The sequence below is a fragment of the Anopheles bellator genome, chromosome 2 (genome assembly GCF_943735745.2).
Source record: "Anopheles bellator chromosome 2, idAnoBellAS_SP24_06.2, whole genome shotgun sequence".
In the NCBI taxonomy this organism is placed as follows: Eukaryota; Metazoa; Arthropoda; class Insecta; order Diptera; family Culicidae; genus Anopheles; species Anopheles bellator.
This window is the reverse complement of record NC_071286.1, coordinates 59,514,342-59,534,527: the sequence shown is the minus strand read 5'-3', so window position 1 is coordinate 59,534,527 and position 20,186 is coordinate 59,514,342. Positions and strand designations below refer to the sequence as shown.

The window sequence follows — 20,186 nt, the reverse complement described above, 5'->3', positions numbered from 1 at the left end:
ATCAATAAAGGATGAAAGAAGAAAGGATTCGATCAATACACTGGTTTCAACGAGACTCCAATTTATGAATTCTATAAATGTTTGCCATAAATGTTGTTCCCTCTTTTATCGAACCGCAAAACTTATTGAACAATCCAATTTAAACACCATCGCACGCACACACGCGAACGCGAACGAAAAATGTTTCTGGGGGGCTACATGAGGCGTGAAAACTAGCGTAACTGCGGGGACACACGATGCGTAACGTAACAAGTTTGATGTTAACGATTAATGCCAAACTGTTTACGCCTCGGCCAAAACATATACGTTTTGACAGAAGCGCACCAGTTTGGCATTAATCGTTAAGGTCAAACTTGTTACGTTACGCATCGTGTGTCCCCGCAGTAAAATTAATCTGTAATGTCAAAAACATTATGTTACGCCTCATGTGGCCCCTCAGTTTGGTTTGCCTAAACCAGGGACCGGGAACGATCGGTCGAAACCAAATCTTCAGGCGGTCAGAAAATACACAGAAAGAGAAAGAGTTATTTCAAAAAAATTCAAGCGTTCGGACGTACTTTACGAGAATCACTTTTCGAATTTCACGCGTTTTTCGGTTAAGTATTCGAACGCGTTTGTGTATCGTGCGCCCAAGTGAATTGCCGTGAAAAACCACTACTAAGTGAGTCAGTGCCTATCTCAGGCGTGAAGTGGCGTGCAAAAAATAACACAAACAACCTTGGCGCACCCAGTGGCGCATTATATGAGCGGCGCGCGGGCTCATCTGGCTCACGTGGCCACCCGACGATCGGACGCCATATTCGGAAGTTGATACCCGGTGGGGGGCTCTGCGCCGCGCCTTGCATGCGCCAAGTGTTGAATTTCGGTTGACCGGAGGCCGCTTCCCCGTGCGATCCGCCGATAAACCGCGGCCGCGGCGCAACGCCTCGCGCACTGGTTTTGAATGTGTTTGAATTCATAAATGGTATTACGACGAAGAAAAAAACAAGCGCCCAAGGCGACAGCCAAAGTGTGCCTGTGTGTGCGCCCACGGCTCGGCTGGGGCTTCTTGGAGGCGAAGAAGACGTAAAATACCCCGCGAGGTCTCTTAGGGTTGGGGCCCATGCACTTCGCCCGAGTGCAGAATGGTGCACCGGGAACGGGGATGCGGTGTCGTGTGGTGAAAGATAAATGTGTGTGCTAAATTTAGTGTGCCGGGCTTTTTGATTAACTATCTTTTCGGTCGCTACACGCGGGCAGCCGGTACAACATAAGCGGCCCAGTGCTCCGGCTTGAAAGCATAACCCGTTGGAACGAAGGATCGAGTAGCGAGTTGCGCTTGAAGAAGAACAATTTTTCGCAACTTGTAGCCACAGTTTGGATGTTATTGACCCCTGGCGGGAAATCGGGAGCAGCATGCCATTAGAGAGAGAGAGACTACGGGCTCCCCATTCGATCACCGCAGACCGGATCGGGAATTCGATCGATCGAAGATACTGGTTATGGTGGCCTCGTCATAACCCATGGCCTCAGGTTGGTGGTTTGACTCCAGTGACGTAACAACGCGAGGGGAACGAGGGCCAGAAGGCCAGAGACCCACGAAACGGCTCGCTTCCTTCTGCGTACGCGATCATGTCCGCCGAACCGGTTTTTGAGTCATCTTGAGGCAGCAGCGCTCTCGGGCAATGCTTTTCGGTGGGTTTATGTTTGTTCGAACTTCTGCTGCACGACGCCGCATTCTAGGCCTTGGTACTTTCCGCCAGCGTCTCTGCCCTCTGGAGGGGGAAATTTTGGCAACCTGTAGAGGAATGAAAAGAAAATCTGCGAATCAAATCTCGGCACTCCCGGAGTAGCGTTTTTTCGCACCGCGGCCACACTGGAATGTGGCGCTGGCGAGGTTTTTTTTTCTCGTTTGAACTTCCTTTTATACGATCCGCCACGGAATCGGATTTTTCACACCACACCACGACTTTCGCCCCCCAAATGTCCGCATGGCCGTTTATGAAACAAACAAACTTAAAATAAACTCGCCGACAGGTGGAAGTTCCCTTCCACCATTAATGCTGTCACAGTGGGCCCATAGGTGGAGAATGTGCCAGAATGTCACAAATCGTTTTCACAAACAATAAAACTTTGGCCGTCCGACAAGGGCTAAACTTTGTGCCGTGTCGTGACTCGAACTACAAGTGGCAGAAGAAGAAAACCGTTCTCAATTTGGCTGTCCAGTTGCGCCACACTCAAGTGTCGCATTTGTCCAACTTCTGAGCTATTGCGCCGGGGCCCACCCAAAAGAAGAGGTTAATTAGTTGCACATGGAGCATGGGAGGAACTGTCTACAAGTGGTTTCTTTTCTGTGGAAGCAAACATTTGTCCCTTTGGGCACTCAAGGGCCCACCATATGTTGAATGGTCGAAGCCGAATGTTGGTCCAAGATGTGTCGCTTCTGCCGTTCAGAAATTTAACGTTTGATTTTTCTCTCTCCCGCGAGCGCAAACATAACAGCATTATTATTTACAAACTAACGGGTCCCACGGAGGACTGCGCAGCACAGCGCGACAGCAGATTACTATTATCGTCGTTGGTCGTTTGAAGACGCTGCGTTTCTTAAAAAAAACTCTGACGACCGAAGAAAACTTGGGCGAACCCCGTTAATAGTTTCTGTTGTGTGTGCACGCGCGCGCTGTTGGACTTCTCGCGATAAGTTTTGTAGAATAAGGAAATTCCGGATAAGAACCGAAGCGATGCAGGGGGCACAAGAGAGATATCAGAACGGACACCCTAGGAAACAAACATGACAAAAAAGAAACAAACCAGAACCGAACGACACAACACAAGTGTTTGGCCTGATATGCGCGACGTATTCTGACTCCTCGATCGCAACGGGGGCTGGTGATGCTGGGCTCTTCGAGGCTGAAAGTTTATCGGTTATGCTTCGAAACTACTTTTCTCGTTCAGGTCTTTCAGCCCCCTAGGGGGACCACATAACCCTGAAAAACGATCGGAAAGGTTCCAGAATCGTGGCGCAAACCTTGAGGTTTGGCGTATCGGGTGCGCACGATTCATTCGGCAATCACGCCTCGCACCTCAAGTGGTTCGATGATTCATTCGCGGCCCGATGTCCCATGATCTCACGAACACATTCGCGGATATCGCGTGCTCCGGTGCAAACAGACATCTCACAAGGGGTTGTAAAATTGCGAAACCATTGCTCGGTACCGTTTTATTCACGAGTGAGTGCCCGGCGCAAAGTAAACAACAGACAGCATATAGCGTCACAAAACGCATCCAGATACGATCATCAATACACAGACACACTCATACAGTGACGAATGTGCATTCCTCATCCGGCCGTGACTCTCTTTCCAGATCCCATTCAACGTGCCGTGCGGTCCGTCTCCGTCATCGAACCGTGTCACCAGGGGCGGCGGTGCCCCCGGAGTCAATAGTAATCAATTGATCGGTCGTTTCCGGCCAACCCACCACCGCCACCACGATCGCGAGCATGCATTTTATGCTCCCGTCCCCGGTGCCGGTTCCGGACGTTTCGGTTCGGGCGGAGAATTAAAAGCCAATAACTCTTCCTGTGGTCTCATAATTTTTGTTTACTTCACAATCGAACCGATCGCATCGGAGATCGTTCCCCGGTTGTTTATAATGCTTTCCAGTCGTGGCTCAGGAAGAGGCAGATCGTTGCGGATCAGTTGCGAGCTGGATGGTTCCGAAAGGGTGTGGTTCCGTCCGGTCGGGCCCAGACGACATTAAACAGATCCGCCGATCCAGACGCGCAGCGGCACTGATCCCAGGACTTTTTTTTCTGCCCGGGCTCTAGGTGTCGTTCGGTAGAACTAATAGCACGCTTATGACGTGGGTTCACAATTGACTTCGGCATAGGTGCTAAACCCGGAAAACAACCCACCCCGTGGAAAACATTTGCGACCTGGAAACAGATCGCCCGGGGAACCGGTACAACACGACACCCAAGCACGGCCCGATGGTTTACGTTTCCGTTGGTGTCATCAAAACCGCCGACTGGTAACTTTCCGGGCCCCTGGGGGTAACTGTCATGTGGTCGCCATCTTCCAGCGGCCATTTTGAAGCGTTGAGACCAGTTCTTGTTCACTTGCTGCCCGCCTGGATTGAAGTGGTTTTGCAAACCTTGCTGCTTGTTTGCTTTGTGATCTTCAACTTGACCAAGTAACCGAGTGAAACTGCAGAACACTGTATGGCGCCGTATCTATTTCCAGCACGCGCATGCTCCCCAAATTTATCTCTTATCTTCGCGCGACCCACGAGGATTGGACTGGACCCCTAGAAAACGCGCCCGGTTTGGTGTGTTTACTTGATTATGGCCTTGGTGATTTAATGAATATTTCTCCGCACATTACTAAGTAAGACTGTTACATTCGGGAGGTACATTATGGTTTTGTAGAAAATAGTGTTAGCAAAAAACAGCTTGAACAAAACAGCATTCAGGAATAAGTTTATATTTAAAATGCCACGATCTACAGTAACTGAGATTGGCGGTAAACATATTGCAGGTTATCATAGGTTATCGCAATCTAATTATACGCAGCATACTCTCTCCTGCTACGCTGATATCAGCAGCAAAAGCTTTATTGATTTTCTTTCGCATCGTACGTTAGCTGCAATGCTGCGTACACGGAACCAATATTGATCCTTTGACCAGGAAGTCATTGATAGCGAGTGGGAACTGGATTGAGCCCATCATCTCTTGCAATACCGCAGTAGATGGTGCACCGGTGCTGGAATACTACATCGCAGTTCCGAGAGCGAGAAAGGGATTACTTTAAGACAACAGAAGATGTGTAATTTTATTTGATAGTTTCCGATTCCGATTCAATATTAAATTCATAGAGCCCCGTAAGAAAAGAAGCTCATCCTTCACACAATACTCTCAATCATGAATGCAAATCGTCACGAACGTGTACAGTCGAAGCACAAAATTTATGCTCGAAATGTCGCTCGACCAAGCCATGGGGCATCTTCATTACTGGTCGGAATTTCTTGCAATGTGCCGCATTCACCAAAGTCAGTACCGGTTGCCGTTAGGCACTTTAGTATTCATAGCAGCCACCAGCACCGCGGACGACGCCACGGAATGCCACAGACATTTTGCTACATAATCAGTGGAACGTGCAGTAATCTTTTCGACCTAAACAGCGGTGCAAGGCGAAAACATAAATTAACGGTTCACGACCATATGGAACGCGATCGTGTTAGATCGCAGCCCGATCGTGTGACGTAGATTGATAACTCACGGTGGTGTGTCGTTTGAACTTTGGCCTCCCTCGGAGTGAATACCGAGAAAACACGTCGTCTTAATATTCAGCACCCGCCGTAAGACTGCGGGTGCCACAATTTGTTTCATTAACTGCGAACTAGGTTTGTTTCGATACACGTCGTCACCCCACTCAAGATCTCCCGCCTTGGTGGATGTGTCACTATGACGCAGCCTCGGAGTTTCAGACGAGACTTGACGAGACTCTCATAAGTTTGCACGGTTTGATGCCATTTTATTGCGGTTGCTGAACAGTCACCAGCCACCGATGCGCACTCGCTCGGTAGACTCACCACCATCCGCCGGTCGAGATGACATCAGTTTCCAGTTGGTTTGGGCCATTCACAAAATTCTCTTTCTGCAAAAGCAAGCAAAATGGGTGAGCGCGGAAAGATGATTTACGCCTCATGCAGAATTGTAGCATCTTGGAACACGGAACAGAGGGAGAGGGTGTCTTGGAAACAGGCATGAGATCATGAGCTTCGCCAATTGTACGGCATTGTGACTCTACCATGTGTGACCGACGTGGTTACATGTCCCGTTTTTTTATTCAATGGGCTGTTAAATCAATTGAAATCGGTCCAGATATTATTGCTGCCCCGAGTGGTGACGAGTTTACCGCTTATACGGCGGATTTCTACTGAAAAATTCAAGGACAAGATCATTCGACTCGAATCTGTGAGGGTCTCGAATATCATTATGAATTCCAATAATTAACGTGCTTTCAATGAAGGATTTTTCCAACTAGGCTTTCGTTAAGGTCGCATGTTCCAACAAATTGCAAACGACCGATGATCTGTAAGCAAACATAACTGATGCCATCGCCCAAATTTAGACGGGATTGAAAAATTGTATCCTCGGAAAAATTGGAATGAACGCATTATTCTATCCATTAATTTTTGGGACTCAAAAGCTGCCCAAAGTCGATGGCCGCCTGCCGCCATCATAAACCGCGGGAAAGTAACTATTAATCAAACGCGACCCTCCAGAGACTAAATGGATTAACAGAGTGTGTGATGAAATTAGTGCCTTTGGGGTCAGGAGTTTTGCCATGCAACAGTTTGCCTCGGTTTCGGTTTCTTTCGTGACCATTCGTGGCCGGCACGTCACGGTCACACGGCATATGTTTGGCGCTAAAGGCGGGTTGCGGTATAAAGTGTCCCCGCGGGGAGGTCCACGTTTGCGCGAATGTATTGATGTCATTCGTACCACACAAGCGTGGACTTAATTCTTCCTGGTTGGTGGTGTGAAGTGAGTTTATATTTGCTTTCTACAAAGCCCCAATTTGTGCTGGCCAAACCGGTGAGCGACATTCGACATGCGGATAAACCAAAAATCGATAGTCCTGGCTCGTCTGACCGTTGGCACTCGAGCCTTGCGCTTATGTAGTGCGGTTCCGCGAGTTCAGTAGGTAGTGAAGGTCAAATAAGTATGCTTTCAACGTTGGATGAGGCTTTCGACCTTACACCAACATTATGATTACCGGACGCCGGCAATGTTTTTCGCAGCAAGTAACCGTCCGGAGGTCGCCGGCGTTTCGTTGTCAGTGGAAAATATTTAAATTTATGTGACTGGCGGAGATTTTTCCTTCAAAAATAGGGAATAACTATTCGTGAACTTTATTTAACTGCGAATAATTTTGAGATGGGGTGTTCAAATGGTTTTTTGTTGCATAAAAAAGTAACAAATGCTTCTTTGAATCAGTATTCCACAAAAACGTTTAGGCCGCAGTATGATGGGCAGATTAACAAAAGAATTCGTTATACATCACGAAGTTCGTTTTATAAATCACCGCAAAACCCGTGCCCGAGCGCTCTTGGAGGATGTATCACGCACATATGCAAAACTTTATGTGTCCTCCTTTCGGTTCGCTTCTCTCATCCCCGCCAGACACACGCAGTAAGTTGCAACTTGGCACCGGTTCCTTGAAAGTAAACTTCTTGTTTCTTTCTCCCCGGCACAGTTTCGTTGCGAGGCCCATTGCTTCGGTTGAGCGCTGAAACGATGCGAATCAAGCGAACTACCCACCGGACGGAAAGAATGCACAAATTTAGGACCTTCTCGCTCATTTGCATGCGTAGAAAGTGCAGTTTCGAATGGCGCCACCGCGAGATCGTTGCCTTTGTTTTGCATTCAAACTCAAACCCGTTAAACGCTTCACGTAAAGGGCCAAGAATGGTGCGCGCCAGCTCAACGATTAAATGTTTACTGGAGAACTATTTAAAGCCTCAATGGACTGGAATGTGATGCGATAAGGATATATTTACATGCCCTCAACTAGTGCTAATGGGATAATCATTTGCTTCTATTACCTCGCCGACCAGGCATCTCCGCGAGACCTTCTTGATGGCTTTGCAAAATCAACGACTTGTTTGGCAGCTTAACAAATATAGCAATTTAAATTGAATCACCCAACATCAACCATCGCTTCTCTGGTGCGATTTGTGTTCCTGGCTTACTGCAAAATTGTAACTACTTTCACGTGCTCATGGTGTTATAATGGCATAATTACAGTCAAGTTGGCCACTCCCGATCAGGACAGGACTTTCCTGGTGGTTCGCTTCCACAAACAGTGTGCTCCCTAAGGACACCGGAGGGTGATTTGCGGTCCACGAGCTGATTAAATTACCGTCCATCCAATGGAAATGAGCTGGCCGTTCTCGCTGCCGGAGACACGGGCCATGTACGCTCTGTCTGCAATGCATTGCCGGTACTGTGAAAAAGGAGTTGACAAACGACTGCCGCCAGCACTCGTCTTAGTGAGTTGTAACAAAGTTCGTTCGAAAGTTGACGAAAAGAACCCGGACTTGGACTTTGTGGAGCAGATTGAAAATAGATTTCTTGTATGGCATGCTCAGCATGGGAAGTGAAAGCCAACGGAGCAGGAAATATGCCGGTATTTGTTTTATGCCGATAGCTTAATTTATCGCTTGTCACATCCAGAACCGATGCGACACGTCGAACAACAACTGCGGACCCCAGAGGGCACAGAGAAATCGGCTTCGAACGTCCGAGTCCCGGGCCATGATTTCCGTTGCCAAAGTCAACTCTTTAACGGCCTCTGCAAATACAACATGATGGTACATATCTCGCACCAAGCGGGACCCACGGGAATTGTTTTGTTTCATGTTTCGGAATGCACCCCCTCGATGGAGTGCGTGTTTGTGTAGGTTCGAAAAACGCACCATATGCTGGGCACGAAGAAGGTGCTGGCCGCACCGGAAAGACGATGTAGACCTTCGCCTGACAAATAGTCGCTGACTAGGCCGCTTTGACGCTGTGCCTGAGCCGACCTACTGTCCACCTTTGGGAACGTTTTGGTCAGCAAATCACGCCTGTTGAATTTTGTGGATCGTTTTTCTTCCATTTGTGTTTTATTTATAATTTGTTTTGAACTAAATATTTCAACAGTGTACTCTAGTTCCAGTTCCGATCTCGGCTGGTGTCAGCACCATAAGCCGAACCGAACTGAAAGCGCGTGGAAGTGAAAAAACTCTCCCTCGAAAGTGTCCACGTGAAAAGTGAGAACCTGGGAATAGCACAGAGGTATAAACATAACCAAACCATAACAAAAAGAAGAACGCCGCTTTGGGAAGATTTCTCAGCTGGAGGATATTTAACGATGTGAATAATTGAGTGCGAAAATCACGGATCAGTGCTCGAGAGGATGAGCCCGAAAGATTGCTCTCAGTTCGCGAGGAAGATATGAAGTGTAGGGTGTCGAGTGACAAAGTGCGCAAGAGCGAGTGTGTTCCACGGTACGGAGTAGCACCAGCTACGGGTGTGATTGGAGCCATAAGCGGAAATTAGCGAATTACATTAGCATCAACATGGGCAAATCGATGACTGTGATATTAGTTGTAACGTGCATTGCTTTCTTGATCGTGCTCCGGCAATCGGCGTACGTCTATGGTGAGTATTACTTTATGATGAGTTTGTTTAACATTTGTTTTACATGTTTACAATCATTTTCTGCAACTTGCAATATTTCATGCATTAGAACCATTGCAATTAATTCCTTGTATTTTTTTCAAATTGAATGAAACGTTTGTCTTAATGCGTAATGCAGTGTTTATGCTCTATTGAGAAAGCTTGTCAGGAACATGTCATGCTCTTTTCATGTTCCGTAACATGTGGCATCAAAAGCGTGTGATTGTCGTTGGCATGTGATCTTTGTACGTACGCCTTACAATCTACGAGTAAAATTCAATCCCAAGCAATTCAGGCTGGTTTGAGGGTTTTGCCAAACAAGTTGCCAGTTATTTTCTGCATATTGTATTCGAAACTCAAGTAGAAGGCTTAGACCTTGTAAGATATTTTATGCTGAACGACTGATGCCCTATAGTTGTTCTCCCAGCGGTTTTCTGTAATTGATACAAGACTTTGCCTTGCGCAAAACGCGGCCACCGCCCTTCAACCACGTTGACATACACACGCTGAAGACGCAGAAGGTACTTAAATTTCATGCACTTTTACACCGGCGGCCCACACACCACATGCATTAATCTCCGATTTCCCTGCTTGTACGGCATCACCGGTTGCCCTAATTACATCACCTGAAATGGCCTCAATGTAGAAAGTCTGACTGGCTTGACGAGCCCGTTTGCTCTGGTTAACCCGCAACATCAGGCGAGGAAGCTGCAGTAGTGTCAGACCTGCTCCGTGAGGTTGTATTTATTTCAACAAGAGGTGAAGAATTAATAACTTTACAAAACCATACTTTGAACCAACTTTGAAATCATAACAAATGCAGCGGAAGTGTAGAAATATTCCTGACTTAAGGAATGCTGTCAGTGGGAACGGCCATTACCACCCAGTACCGTATCTCCACATGCGCTGCAAACGGAAACGGAGAGAGGAACTGATAAAAAATGAACGATAAAATTCCTGTTGCACCCTCGTCAGCCGTCAGACAACTTTGCTTCGATCGTACTGCTGACATAGCATAATGATTACAAATAAAGCGCTCTCGTCGGGTGATCTTCTCGTTCTAATGCAATGTTCTAATGCAGTTCTATTAGGATTGCAAATACATATTTTTTTCTCACCGTAATGGGAACCGTTTTTCTTTTCAAGCTCACGACGATGAGTTATTGATCGAGGACCGGGAAGATAATATGGAACATGACGCACCGGAAATCGATACAGCCGAGGAGTATGTAGTGTTACCGTTCGATGAGTCCCGGAATTTCACCTGCAAGTCTCACAAACCAATCCTTTGGCAGCATTATGCTGCATCGTATTACTGGGTAAGCCAACCGAGACGAGTCACTAATGGTCAATGGGTTGAATCTGACTTATGAGTTTACGGTTACAGGATCCTCCGAATGTGAGAACGGCCAGCTACGACACGGAAGATCCTGATAAACCCTATGGCAGCGTGCTCATCATCACGGACGCGACTGCAGCAACGGTTGGCCGGTACTACTGTGTCCATAAAGAGACATGGCACGAGCACAAGGGCAACGAACTGGACGAGATGGTGGCGGCGTATTTGGCTTCCACCATCTACATATATGTCAAAGACGACGAACAACCACTGGTACCCATTCTAGCGCCTGTGTTTCGCGTCAATCAGTACGAGAGTTTCGTTATTCCCTGTAAACCAACGCACCCGGACGTGGAGGTGGAACTTAGCAAAGATCTCGACGGGGTGAGTACGACACAGCACCGTTTGCAGCTTCTACTCTTACAGTGACATACTCTATGCATTCTTTAGGACACTCTATCGAAAATCTTCTTCTACCTTCTTCTAGACTCAGTTCTTTAAAACTACATACGATCCGGCCAAAGGTTTTACAGTGCACTATCCACGGTTCAACGTTGGTTACGTAGATTTCAATTGCACTTCTCGCAACAATACAGACAGGTTGAAGATGTCTTATATGGTGATATGTACGTAGAGTTTGTTTCTTTTACCAAACTGCCCCACACAAAAATCCGAAAGTGCCATAAACTCTCGAGAATACTTCCCTGTTCTCGATTCTTAGATGTACATTTCATAGTATATCCTTTGAAACTTCAAAGTCCGTTTACTAACTGGCTGTACATATTGTACGAAATTATGGATTTACACATCTGGCAGAAAACAAAAAAAACATATCATAATTTGTGCGATCTATTGCAGTGGAGTTTTACTTACATATGTGCACATCTGAGAGCCATATCAATTAGGCCGTGGGTGAAGTCTGCTCTCCTCTGTGTAAATAAGGAAAATCTGCTTGCTCTCGGAGTGCAGCGGAGAGGATCTTTCTTTGCAAGTCCGTCTACTCCATAATTTAAACCTTACGAAACCAAGAAACGATTTTACTTTGTTTTCCAACTCGAGGGGGCTGAAATGGTTTGCAGCCGACATCATCGAGCACGATCGATCAATTAGCCGCACCAGTCCGCTTAAATGTTTTTTCGCTGTTTTGATAGCCGATATTTCGACCATTTTTAACGTGGTTACAGCTGTATCAATACATTGTAAAAAATACGTTCGTAGAAGAAGAAATGTGTATACGTATATCCGGTTTGGACATTGTAACATTCCGTAAGTTAAGTTTACTCTATTTAGGCAACTGTAAATTATTGTATTAGCATATTGTACCGCAACAGAGTTAATTTAACCCGAATTATCTTTGGCCCGATCGATACCTTTCTCTATCTTTACAGACATATCGTTACGCTGTCTATGAGCATTTCTCTCTCGCAGACCACTTCCTTCGAACGTTGTTCCAGCATTGTATTAAATTATCACTCTACACCACTCTCTATCGCTCCAGGATTTGGTTGAAGACTATGAGTTTAGTAAAACGCAAGGATATCGGGTCAACTTCCACTCGCTCGAGCATGGTGGTCCGTACCTATGTCAGCAGCGAAATAATCCCAATCACAAAATCGAATTCGGAATAACGATCATCGAACGCTGTGAGTTCTCTGCCGCAAGCAGTTGTCTCGGCCTTAGGCTAAGTCCCGACACTGGTCGGAAACGGCTTACTGTACCTTCCAAGTCGTTCAGCTCTCTCAACAATGGTGATGGTATTACTGTTCCAGCAGCATCGACAAACTACAAACGTCCCGGCAATCGGCGGCTCAACCGTCAACAACAGCTAAACACTGTAGAAACATTGCAAATGTTGCCTTTGAAGAATGTTCCAAGGGTGCTATTCGGTCAAAATTTTAACTACCTAGCGGACGGTGCTTTGGCAACAGACACCGGAAGCGAAGATTCGAAGCCAAATTTGCCATTGCTGAAGCGTAAACGCTCTGTGGCGGAAGATTATGAAGATAATGCTACGCTGTTCACTAATGCTTACACTGATTTGGTTAGTGTTAACGAAACCATTGTAAATAGCACGGAGGTGGGCTCCACTAGCGCCTCGGGTGCGATCGAGGAGGACATTGCCAACGCTACGGTTGCCGGGAACGTTCTTGTTTATGATGTCCATAGTAGAGAACCTACAGCTAGTCCTACTAGACCGAGCATCCTTTTCGTCAATCCTCACGATGGCAAATCTACAATACTTCCATTGAATTTTTCACGTAATTACTATACAATCTACCTTCCTCACTTTTCTGTTTTTCGCTGTTTCTTTTGCACATATTGTTTGTTATTCGTCTTAATTTTCTTCCTATTTTCATTTAATCATCGGTTTAATGTACTGTAACGCTGTCGTTCTTTTTTCTCCTAATTGCAATGTCGTGCGCTAAAAGCATGATCCGCAGGGATTTCAATACAGCCTAAAACAGGTTCCTCGGGGAATACTGCTTAGCGCGTCAAATATAGGAGTCCTTCAATCTATACTCAGATGCGTCCACCGCTCCAAGTGATGGTCTCCATGTACTCATCCATGTTCCATGGCACACACAATGAATCTCTCTATTCCTTTCTCGACATCTAATGGTTTCTGGGAATCAATCGATGCTGCGGTCCTAAAAGTGATGACGTGTCGTACACCAAGAATCTAATATCGAAACTTTTTCTCTTACCTTACATTTCGCAACACAATAACGCGTTCCATCGGCAATATCGTATAACGTGCTTACTCTACTGTTGCGCTGCTCAGATGATTCAGACGAAGGTATGAGGATCAAAAATCACGCCCGCGTTCCTTGCCACTTAACTTTCTTACCACATTAGAACCTAACGAGAACAGCTCCGTGCGTTGGGGTGCCGCTCTAGTAGTTATAGAATGGTTTTGTGGTTTTGGATTGGTGGTGTGGTGTCTTCCACGAGGGTTCAATAATTCACACCGTATCTTTTAATACACCGTAACACCTTTTCATGTCTGTCTTGTCCAACATTAATCTACAATGCAAGCAAGAACGCTTTCTAATGCGCGGCCGCCGGTACTTATCGTCCTAAGGACAAAGACGATCATCTACCGGATCACGTCGCGCGATACTATGTTTATCTAATCCGTTAACTGCTGATTGTTTTCAAACGCACTGGGAAGGATATATGAAGGGTGATGTCACAGTTCCCCAATAGGTACACATTCATTTAGTCTTATGTGCAGAGTTGGAGCACTTCATCGCTCTATGCATTGCTCTATGCTCTTCTTAGCGTTTTAGCTGATATGCTTAAATAGCTGACTGTAGATCATTGTCCATATTGCGATACAATAATAGCTCTTCTTGCCCGATTGTCCCATAAATTTCTTTACCTTCGAGAACATTGTGTCAACTGGTTTTACCGCGCCTTGTTGAATTACTACTTAATCCAGCAGCGACGCTAGGTATCAGAAAAAATGATCAATAAAACAACTATCGAATGGTCCGTAATTAGGGAGCAAACTTGTCGGACGATCCTGCATTAACGCCACTCCGGAGGATTATAAAACACCTTTCTCTAACGCAACGCATCGTCCGGAGCGAATTGGCGAGCTTCAAACATGACCAGTGGGAGCGGTCCATCATTTGCAATGATTATAGATTACGGCACACTATCCGCTCAGCACTCCCAAAATTGGACTTTCGGACAACCCCATTGGAACCTGTGATCTGAGCCGCCTGTTGTGTTTGTATTCTTAGTTTTTTGACGATGTTTTATGTTTGATTGGGTTCATTTAGCTATGGTACTGTTGTTTGCATGCTTTATTACTAAAATGCTATTTATTGTATCGCTTAAGTGTGATGTCCCTATAAAAGTAATCACCTGTCTTGCTGCTTGTTAACTAACATTCAAACAAATAACATATTTTTTGCATGAAACGCATGTTTTGACTGACGCCATACCATTCCTGTAGCATGATGTTCCCGTTTTTGATTTTTTTTGTGCCAGCCGATGAGTGTGTGTTTGTGCTTATTGAAGAGATTTAGTGGAATTTTACTAACATATGGTTTGTTAAACACATTCTATTAGCACTTGGCGATGTTTTGCTGAAACCTATCATCGAGAGCGATACGAACAACCATGTGCCGTTAGGACGGCGCATTAGGCTTCTCTGCAAAGCCAACATTAGTAAAGGAATATATGTGGACCTTGCCTGGAAGGTACCACCCAATTTGAAACCGGTGGCGCAGGTACGGAACACCTAACTCTTCTTAAAGGTTCGTTGTAATAATACTTGTTGCATCTTTTGCAGGGTGGCCGCGTCAAGGTTGGAAACCTGAACGTGTTTCCGGATCCGCAATACGACCATCGGGAATTCGTTTCGCGGGAGCTAATCGTCGAAAAGGCTACACGCGAAGACAACGGAACATATCGTTGCGAAGTGTTTGACATAGGCAACAAAATGAACTATCACAACTACAAGCTGCACGTGCGTACTTCGTCGGGCGATTTTGTAGAGCTGACCGAGGAGAACAAGCTCCCCCACATAAGTGTTAGGCGCAATCAAAATGGGAAAACGTCACCCATCATTATCGTCCTTAATTACCAATCGTACCCGTCCAACATTGACTACTATTGGCTAAAGGACGATGATGAGCTGAAGACAAGTCTCCAGGGCAAGCATGAGTTTGAAAAAACCTCAACTTACCTTAAGCTGACGATCAACGATCCGACAGTGTTCGATACGGGCTCGTATACTGCCGTGGCTATGGCCGGTAACGCGACGGATACCTATAGTATTTTCGTTAATGTTTCTGGTGAGTACGAGAATTGGGCCGTAGCGTGGAGCTGCTGTGGACCTGTTGGACCTAATCGGACACTCCTTTTTCAGACAAACCTACCGTACACATGGACAGTAGATTCGCAAAGCCGGGTGAGCTGGTTAATTTCGTGTGCCGCAGCATTGGTTACCCCCGGCCAGACATATCGTTCATGTTTCAACCGTGTCTGGAAATTCCTTGGAAAAACTGCTCCATAGCATTGACGAACTCAGCAAAGTGGGATGTAAGTAAAAAGCCGAGGATTCTGTTTTAACATTCGCTGCCACCAGTCAGTCAAACCATGCATGTCGGTCTATTTACTGTATGTTTTGTGTTTAAGAGTCGATATCTCGTTCATCACTAGCGCGATGCTGTATATGGATGTGACTAGAAAAGCATTCCACTAGCAGTTCAACATTTCTTGAAACTCGTTTCAAGCATTTGCTCAATACCGCCCAACTGCGTACTCTAAGTCTACCTGACTAACTAAGAAATGTTATTAACAAATCATTGTCTTGGATATTAATCAGTTCCTTATCACTTGCTTAGAGACCGAGCCAGAGGTAAGTGTAGGGGAATGCCATTCGAAATACTCTAATCATAATTAACGACAGACGATCAATAATAGCACAGGGCATACAGTAAGCATGCCGCCAAGGTGGAGCGCAACGGCTCTCGCCTGGTACTGCTACAATTCCTCCGACGTGTTTGGTTTTGTGTGTACTAAAACTACGCTTACCTTGTGCTTCGTGCTAACCCACTTGTTTCCACTTGTTTCTCTAGTCCTCGGGCCCGGATATCGTTTCGGAGCACGCACCCAGAATGGTAAGAACTTCTATGAGCTTCTCTGCGCTGCTTCTCTGTGCGATTGGTAGACTCTTGCCAAGAATGACATTGTTAATCGATTGTAAAAATTTTAACAAATGGGTGTAAAATAGTTTCGTGTTCTTGTTCTTCCTATCGGTATAGTTAGCAGAAACCAAGAAAGAGGCAGTGATCACATCATCGCGAACCTACAGCACCATCACTGACCAGCCGGGAATTGTGTACTGCAAGGCCAGCAACTCGGAAGGAAGTGAAATCCAGCAGGCGGATTTGCTACTCAGCGATCTATCGGATACGATCGTGCTCGAACGGGTACAACCGAAAGAGATGATCACTACTGGCGATCGCGTATCTTACGTGTGTTCGGCGCTGGTTTATAATTACACGAGCGACATCGTGTTCGTGCACAACGATCATGAGTTACTAGTTGGCGATGGAGTAACGATATCATATTCAAGCCAATCGTTCGCCTGGGAAGCTCGATTAAACATCGAAGATGTGACTCCGGATCAGTCCGGGGAGATTTACTGCCACGTCAAGACCGTAAATGGCACGATTGAAAGCAGGGCTACGCACATGAAGGTAGTGGCGCCCGTTGCTCCTCAGCTTCTCTCTGACAGTGGCAAACGCAGCCTAACCGTGGAAATGCACGCACCCCTTAAGCTCGACTGCGATGTCGTAGGAACGCCCGATCCGAAAGTCACGTGGCTTAAAGATGGGGCGCCCATCGAGTTGGATGAAAATAGCACCCGTATTCAGATGACCAGAACATCGCTCACGTTTGAGTATCTCAAACCGGAAGAGTTCGGGTTGTTTAAGTGTGTAGCAAAAAACAAGGAGGGCGCAATCGAGAAGGAGTGGATGGTCGATGTTCGAAGTAGGTTTCGTTGAATTTTCCGTACCATTCGGTTGAAGTGTATTAAATGCTAATCTTTCCTTTGCATCGTTCTTCGATAGCTACCGTTGTGAAAAAGTCCTTGATATATGCGATCGTGGCGCTCCTGTTGCTTCTTTTAGTTGCCATCGTAATGGTGTCACTGTTCTACTGTAAAAAGAAGAAAGAAGTGAAGACCATGAAGGCCGCCGGGTTGGCCAACTTTGAAGAAGGAAACCTGGGTTGTTACAACCCCGACGTGGCGTTGGATGAGCAAGCTGATCTGTTGCCGTACAACTCGGAGTACGAATTTCCGAAGGAACGGCTCAAACTCGGTAAGCAGCTCGGTACGGGTGCGTTTGGTGTGGTCATGAAGGCAACGGCCGCCGGCATAATGGTAAACGAAGACGAAACGACTGTCGCTGTGAAGATGGTTAAGAAACAAACCGACAATGAAGTGATGCGCGCCCTGATTTCGGAGCTTAAGATAATGGTCCATTTGGGGCAGCATCTCAACGTGGTGAATTTGTTAGGAGCTGTCACAAAAAACATTGCCAAACGTACGTACACATTACTGCGCAGGAAGCATCTGTCCCGTACCGGATAATTATTAAACTCAATCGATTTTAGGTGAACTGATGGTGATCGTAGAGTATTGTCCATTTGGCAATGTACAAAACTTCCTACTCAAAAGCCGGCCCCATTTTATCGACCAGATTAACCAGGAAACGGGAGAAATCGATCCCACGATCGAGATCAATCAGTTACGTTGGTCGAAGAGTGGTTATCATTACAATAGGTAAGCAACCTTAGCTCTATTTGCACTATTTGCATGAATCTAAGAATAAAACAGCACGGCAACGTTTTTAGAATAGACGGAATAAACGGGTCAATAAGTAGCCATATTAACTTGTGTCAATATTTAAGATATTTTAAGACTAAATTAAAAGTTCTAACAAACACTACTGAAACTATAGTTTCTCAATTTAACCTCACATACAAGTGTTTGCCCGTTGCACAACGATGCACTGAAATGAATAACCCTGTGATGGCTCCACTAACAACAATAACTCAACTGGTGAACTTTCAAACTGATTCTATTTCTCCTTTCTACTATTCATTTTTCTTGTCTCATTCTATACGTTCTCTGTGGTTTGTTCATGCGTGTAATACTCATTATCTATTGCAAAACGTGTCACCTAACATCAAACCGGAACCGGAACCCATTGGGGTGTGTGTATTTGTATTGCTTTCCTTACGCTTGTGGTGGTGATCTGGGTGATTTTGATGGTGTACGCTGGTGTGTTGTGGCTAACCGTGGGTAACGTAGTCAAGGATTGAAGTACATAAACTTGTCGTTTTCCACCAACAATGTAAATCGTCACCCTCAACAACATGCGACTGCTTTCTATCATAATCACATCGACAGCGGCTTGACACAGCAGTACGTCGACCCGAAGAAGCAAGTCAACTCCAAAGGTTACGTGCGCCACTCGGGGCTGCAGAACATGGGCATGGTTGATAGCTGCAATACGGAGACCACGGCCATGACCTCGGTTGAAGGTAAGTCGAACCGTTGCGCCTGCCGCTTCAGTAATCCACTCAACTAATGCGATGTTTGCGTTGCGTTACCCTGTTATCGTCCAGTGGAAGATTTGAACTCGATCAATTCGAATGAGCCTCTGTGGCGATCAAACTATCGCATGGATTATAAAGGTCCTGTTAGGTCTGTGAACACGACCGACCTGGTATGCTGGGCGTCGCAAATCGCTAGCGGTATGGAGTATCTGGCCTCGCGCAAGGTGCTGCACGGTGATCTGGCCGCACGAAACATTCTCCTGTGCGACGATAACGTCGTGAAGATCTGTGACTTTGGTTTGGCTCGTTCGATGTACAAGAGCGACAACTACAAGAAGAAGGGCGAAGCGCCGCTGCCTTTCAAGTGGCTTGCCCTGGAATGTATCAGCGATAATGTGTTCAGCACCTACTCAGACGTGTGGGCTTACGGAATAGTGCTGTGGGAACTGTTCTCCTTGGGCAAGGTTCCGTATCCGGGCATGGAGGCGAACCAGGAGCTGTACAACAAGCTACGTGATGGCTACCGAATGGATAAGCCTCAGTTTTCAAACCAGGATATTTACGATATTATGCTAAACTGCTGGAACGTTAAGCCAGACTCTCGACCATCGTTCAAGGATTTGAAGAGCAGATTCAACGCCATGCTTCCGGATGAAATGCGTGACGTAAGTATATCACGTGAGCTTTGGGATTTACTTAGTTTTAATGCAATTCCCATTTTAGCACTACTTGGAGCTAAACGAGCCATACCTAGCGATGAATGCTGAGAAAATGGAACGCGGCGATACGGACTATCTAGCCAATCTGGGTCCTCCTGAAGAGTTGGCTCCTTCAGCACCAAACTACGTTAATGGCATCATTTTACCTCTGCCTCCAAGTAAGTGTTGTCGAAGGCCGAGAAGCAAGGTTTGATTTATCGTTATAACAACTCTCGATTGCAGTTTCCGAAATTCGTCACGAAAAAGACTATCTCAAAATGTCAGGAACCAAGTCGGACTCGGAGGATAGTCAATTTGATTTCACCAGCTTCAACAGTCAGCGCCATTCGCCAACCATTCGCAACAATCTCGATACTAGTCCGCCGAATGGCAGCAAGCGACACAACAAGAAAGGGCTCCCGGAGGAGATCCCGATGCTGAGCAACAACCGCCCGTCGTCGGTCACCAACGGGTATAATTCTGATTCGGAGCACGAAACTATCAGTCCCAAACCGAGGGAACGCACAAGCAAACACAGCCAAGAACCAGAGTACATGAATGTGAAGGGTGGCAAACTGGGGCCACGACCGACGAGCGACGAGTTGGCTGGTGTAAATCCAGATGCCATCAGCAATCCGGGCTATATTGCGTTGAGCACTGTCGAAGAGAAGCGCTGCTAGTAGGACGTACTGTAATTTCTTACTTTGACGAAGCAGAAATGGAACGGACGAAAAGCAGAAACCTATTTTTGTAAAACTTTTTAACCTTATTAAGTGTAAAGTGTCAAACCCGCATTAATTGTAAATGTAACTTATAAGTGTAAAACGAAAGACCAGACTTTCCTCATTGTACT

General features: G+C 46.1%; 1 protein-coding gene across 1 annotated transcript; it reads left to right on the top strand.

The window, feature by feature from the left end:
- Positions 1–556: 556 nt before the first annotated feature.
- On the top strand, positions 557–20,136 carry LOC131211359 (vascular endothelial growth factor receptor 1). The gene is made up of 17 exons (XM_058204789.1): positions 557–661; positions 8,700–9,190; positions 10,355–10,527; positions 10,596–10,931; positions 12,046–12,190; positions 13,330–13,344; positions 14,628–14,788; positions 14,851–15,355; positions 15,430–15,602; positions 16,142–16,183; positions 16,328–17,060; positions 17,141–17,617; positions 17,688–17,856; positions 18,388–18,620; positions 18,705–19,300; positions 19,359–19,512; positions 19,577–20,136. The coding sequence occupies exons 2-17, from the start codon at positions 9,109–9,111 to the stop codon at positions 20,011–20,013; spliced, it is 4,431 nt and encodes a 1,476-aa protein (XP_058060772.1). The 5' UTR covers positions 557–661; positions 8,700–9,108; the 3' UTR covers positions 20,014–20,136.
- Positions 20,137–20,186: the final 50 nt, after the last annotated feature.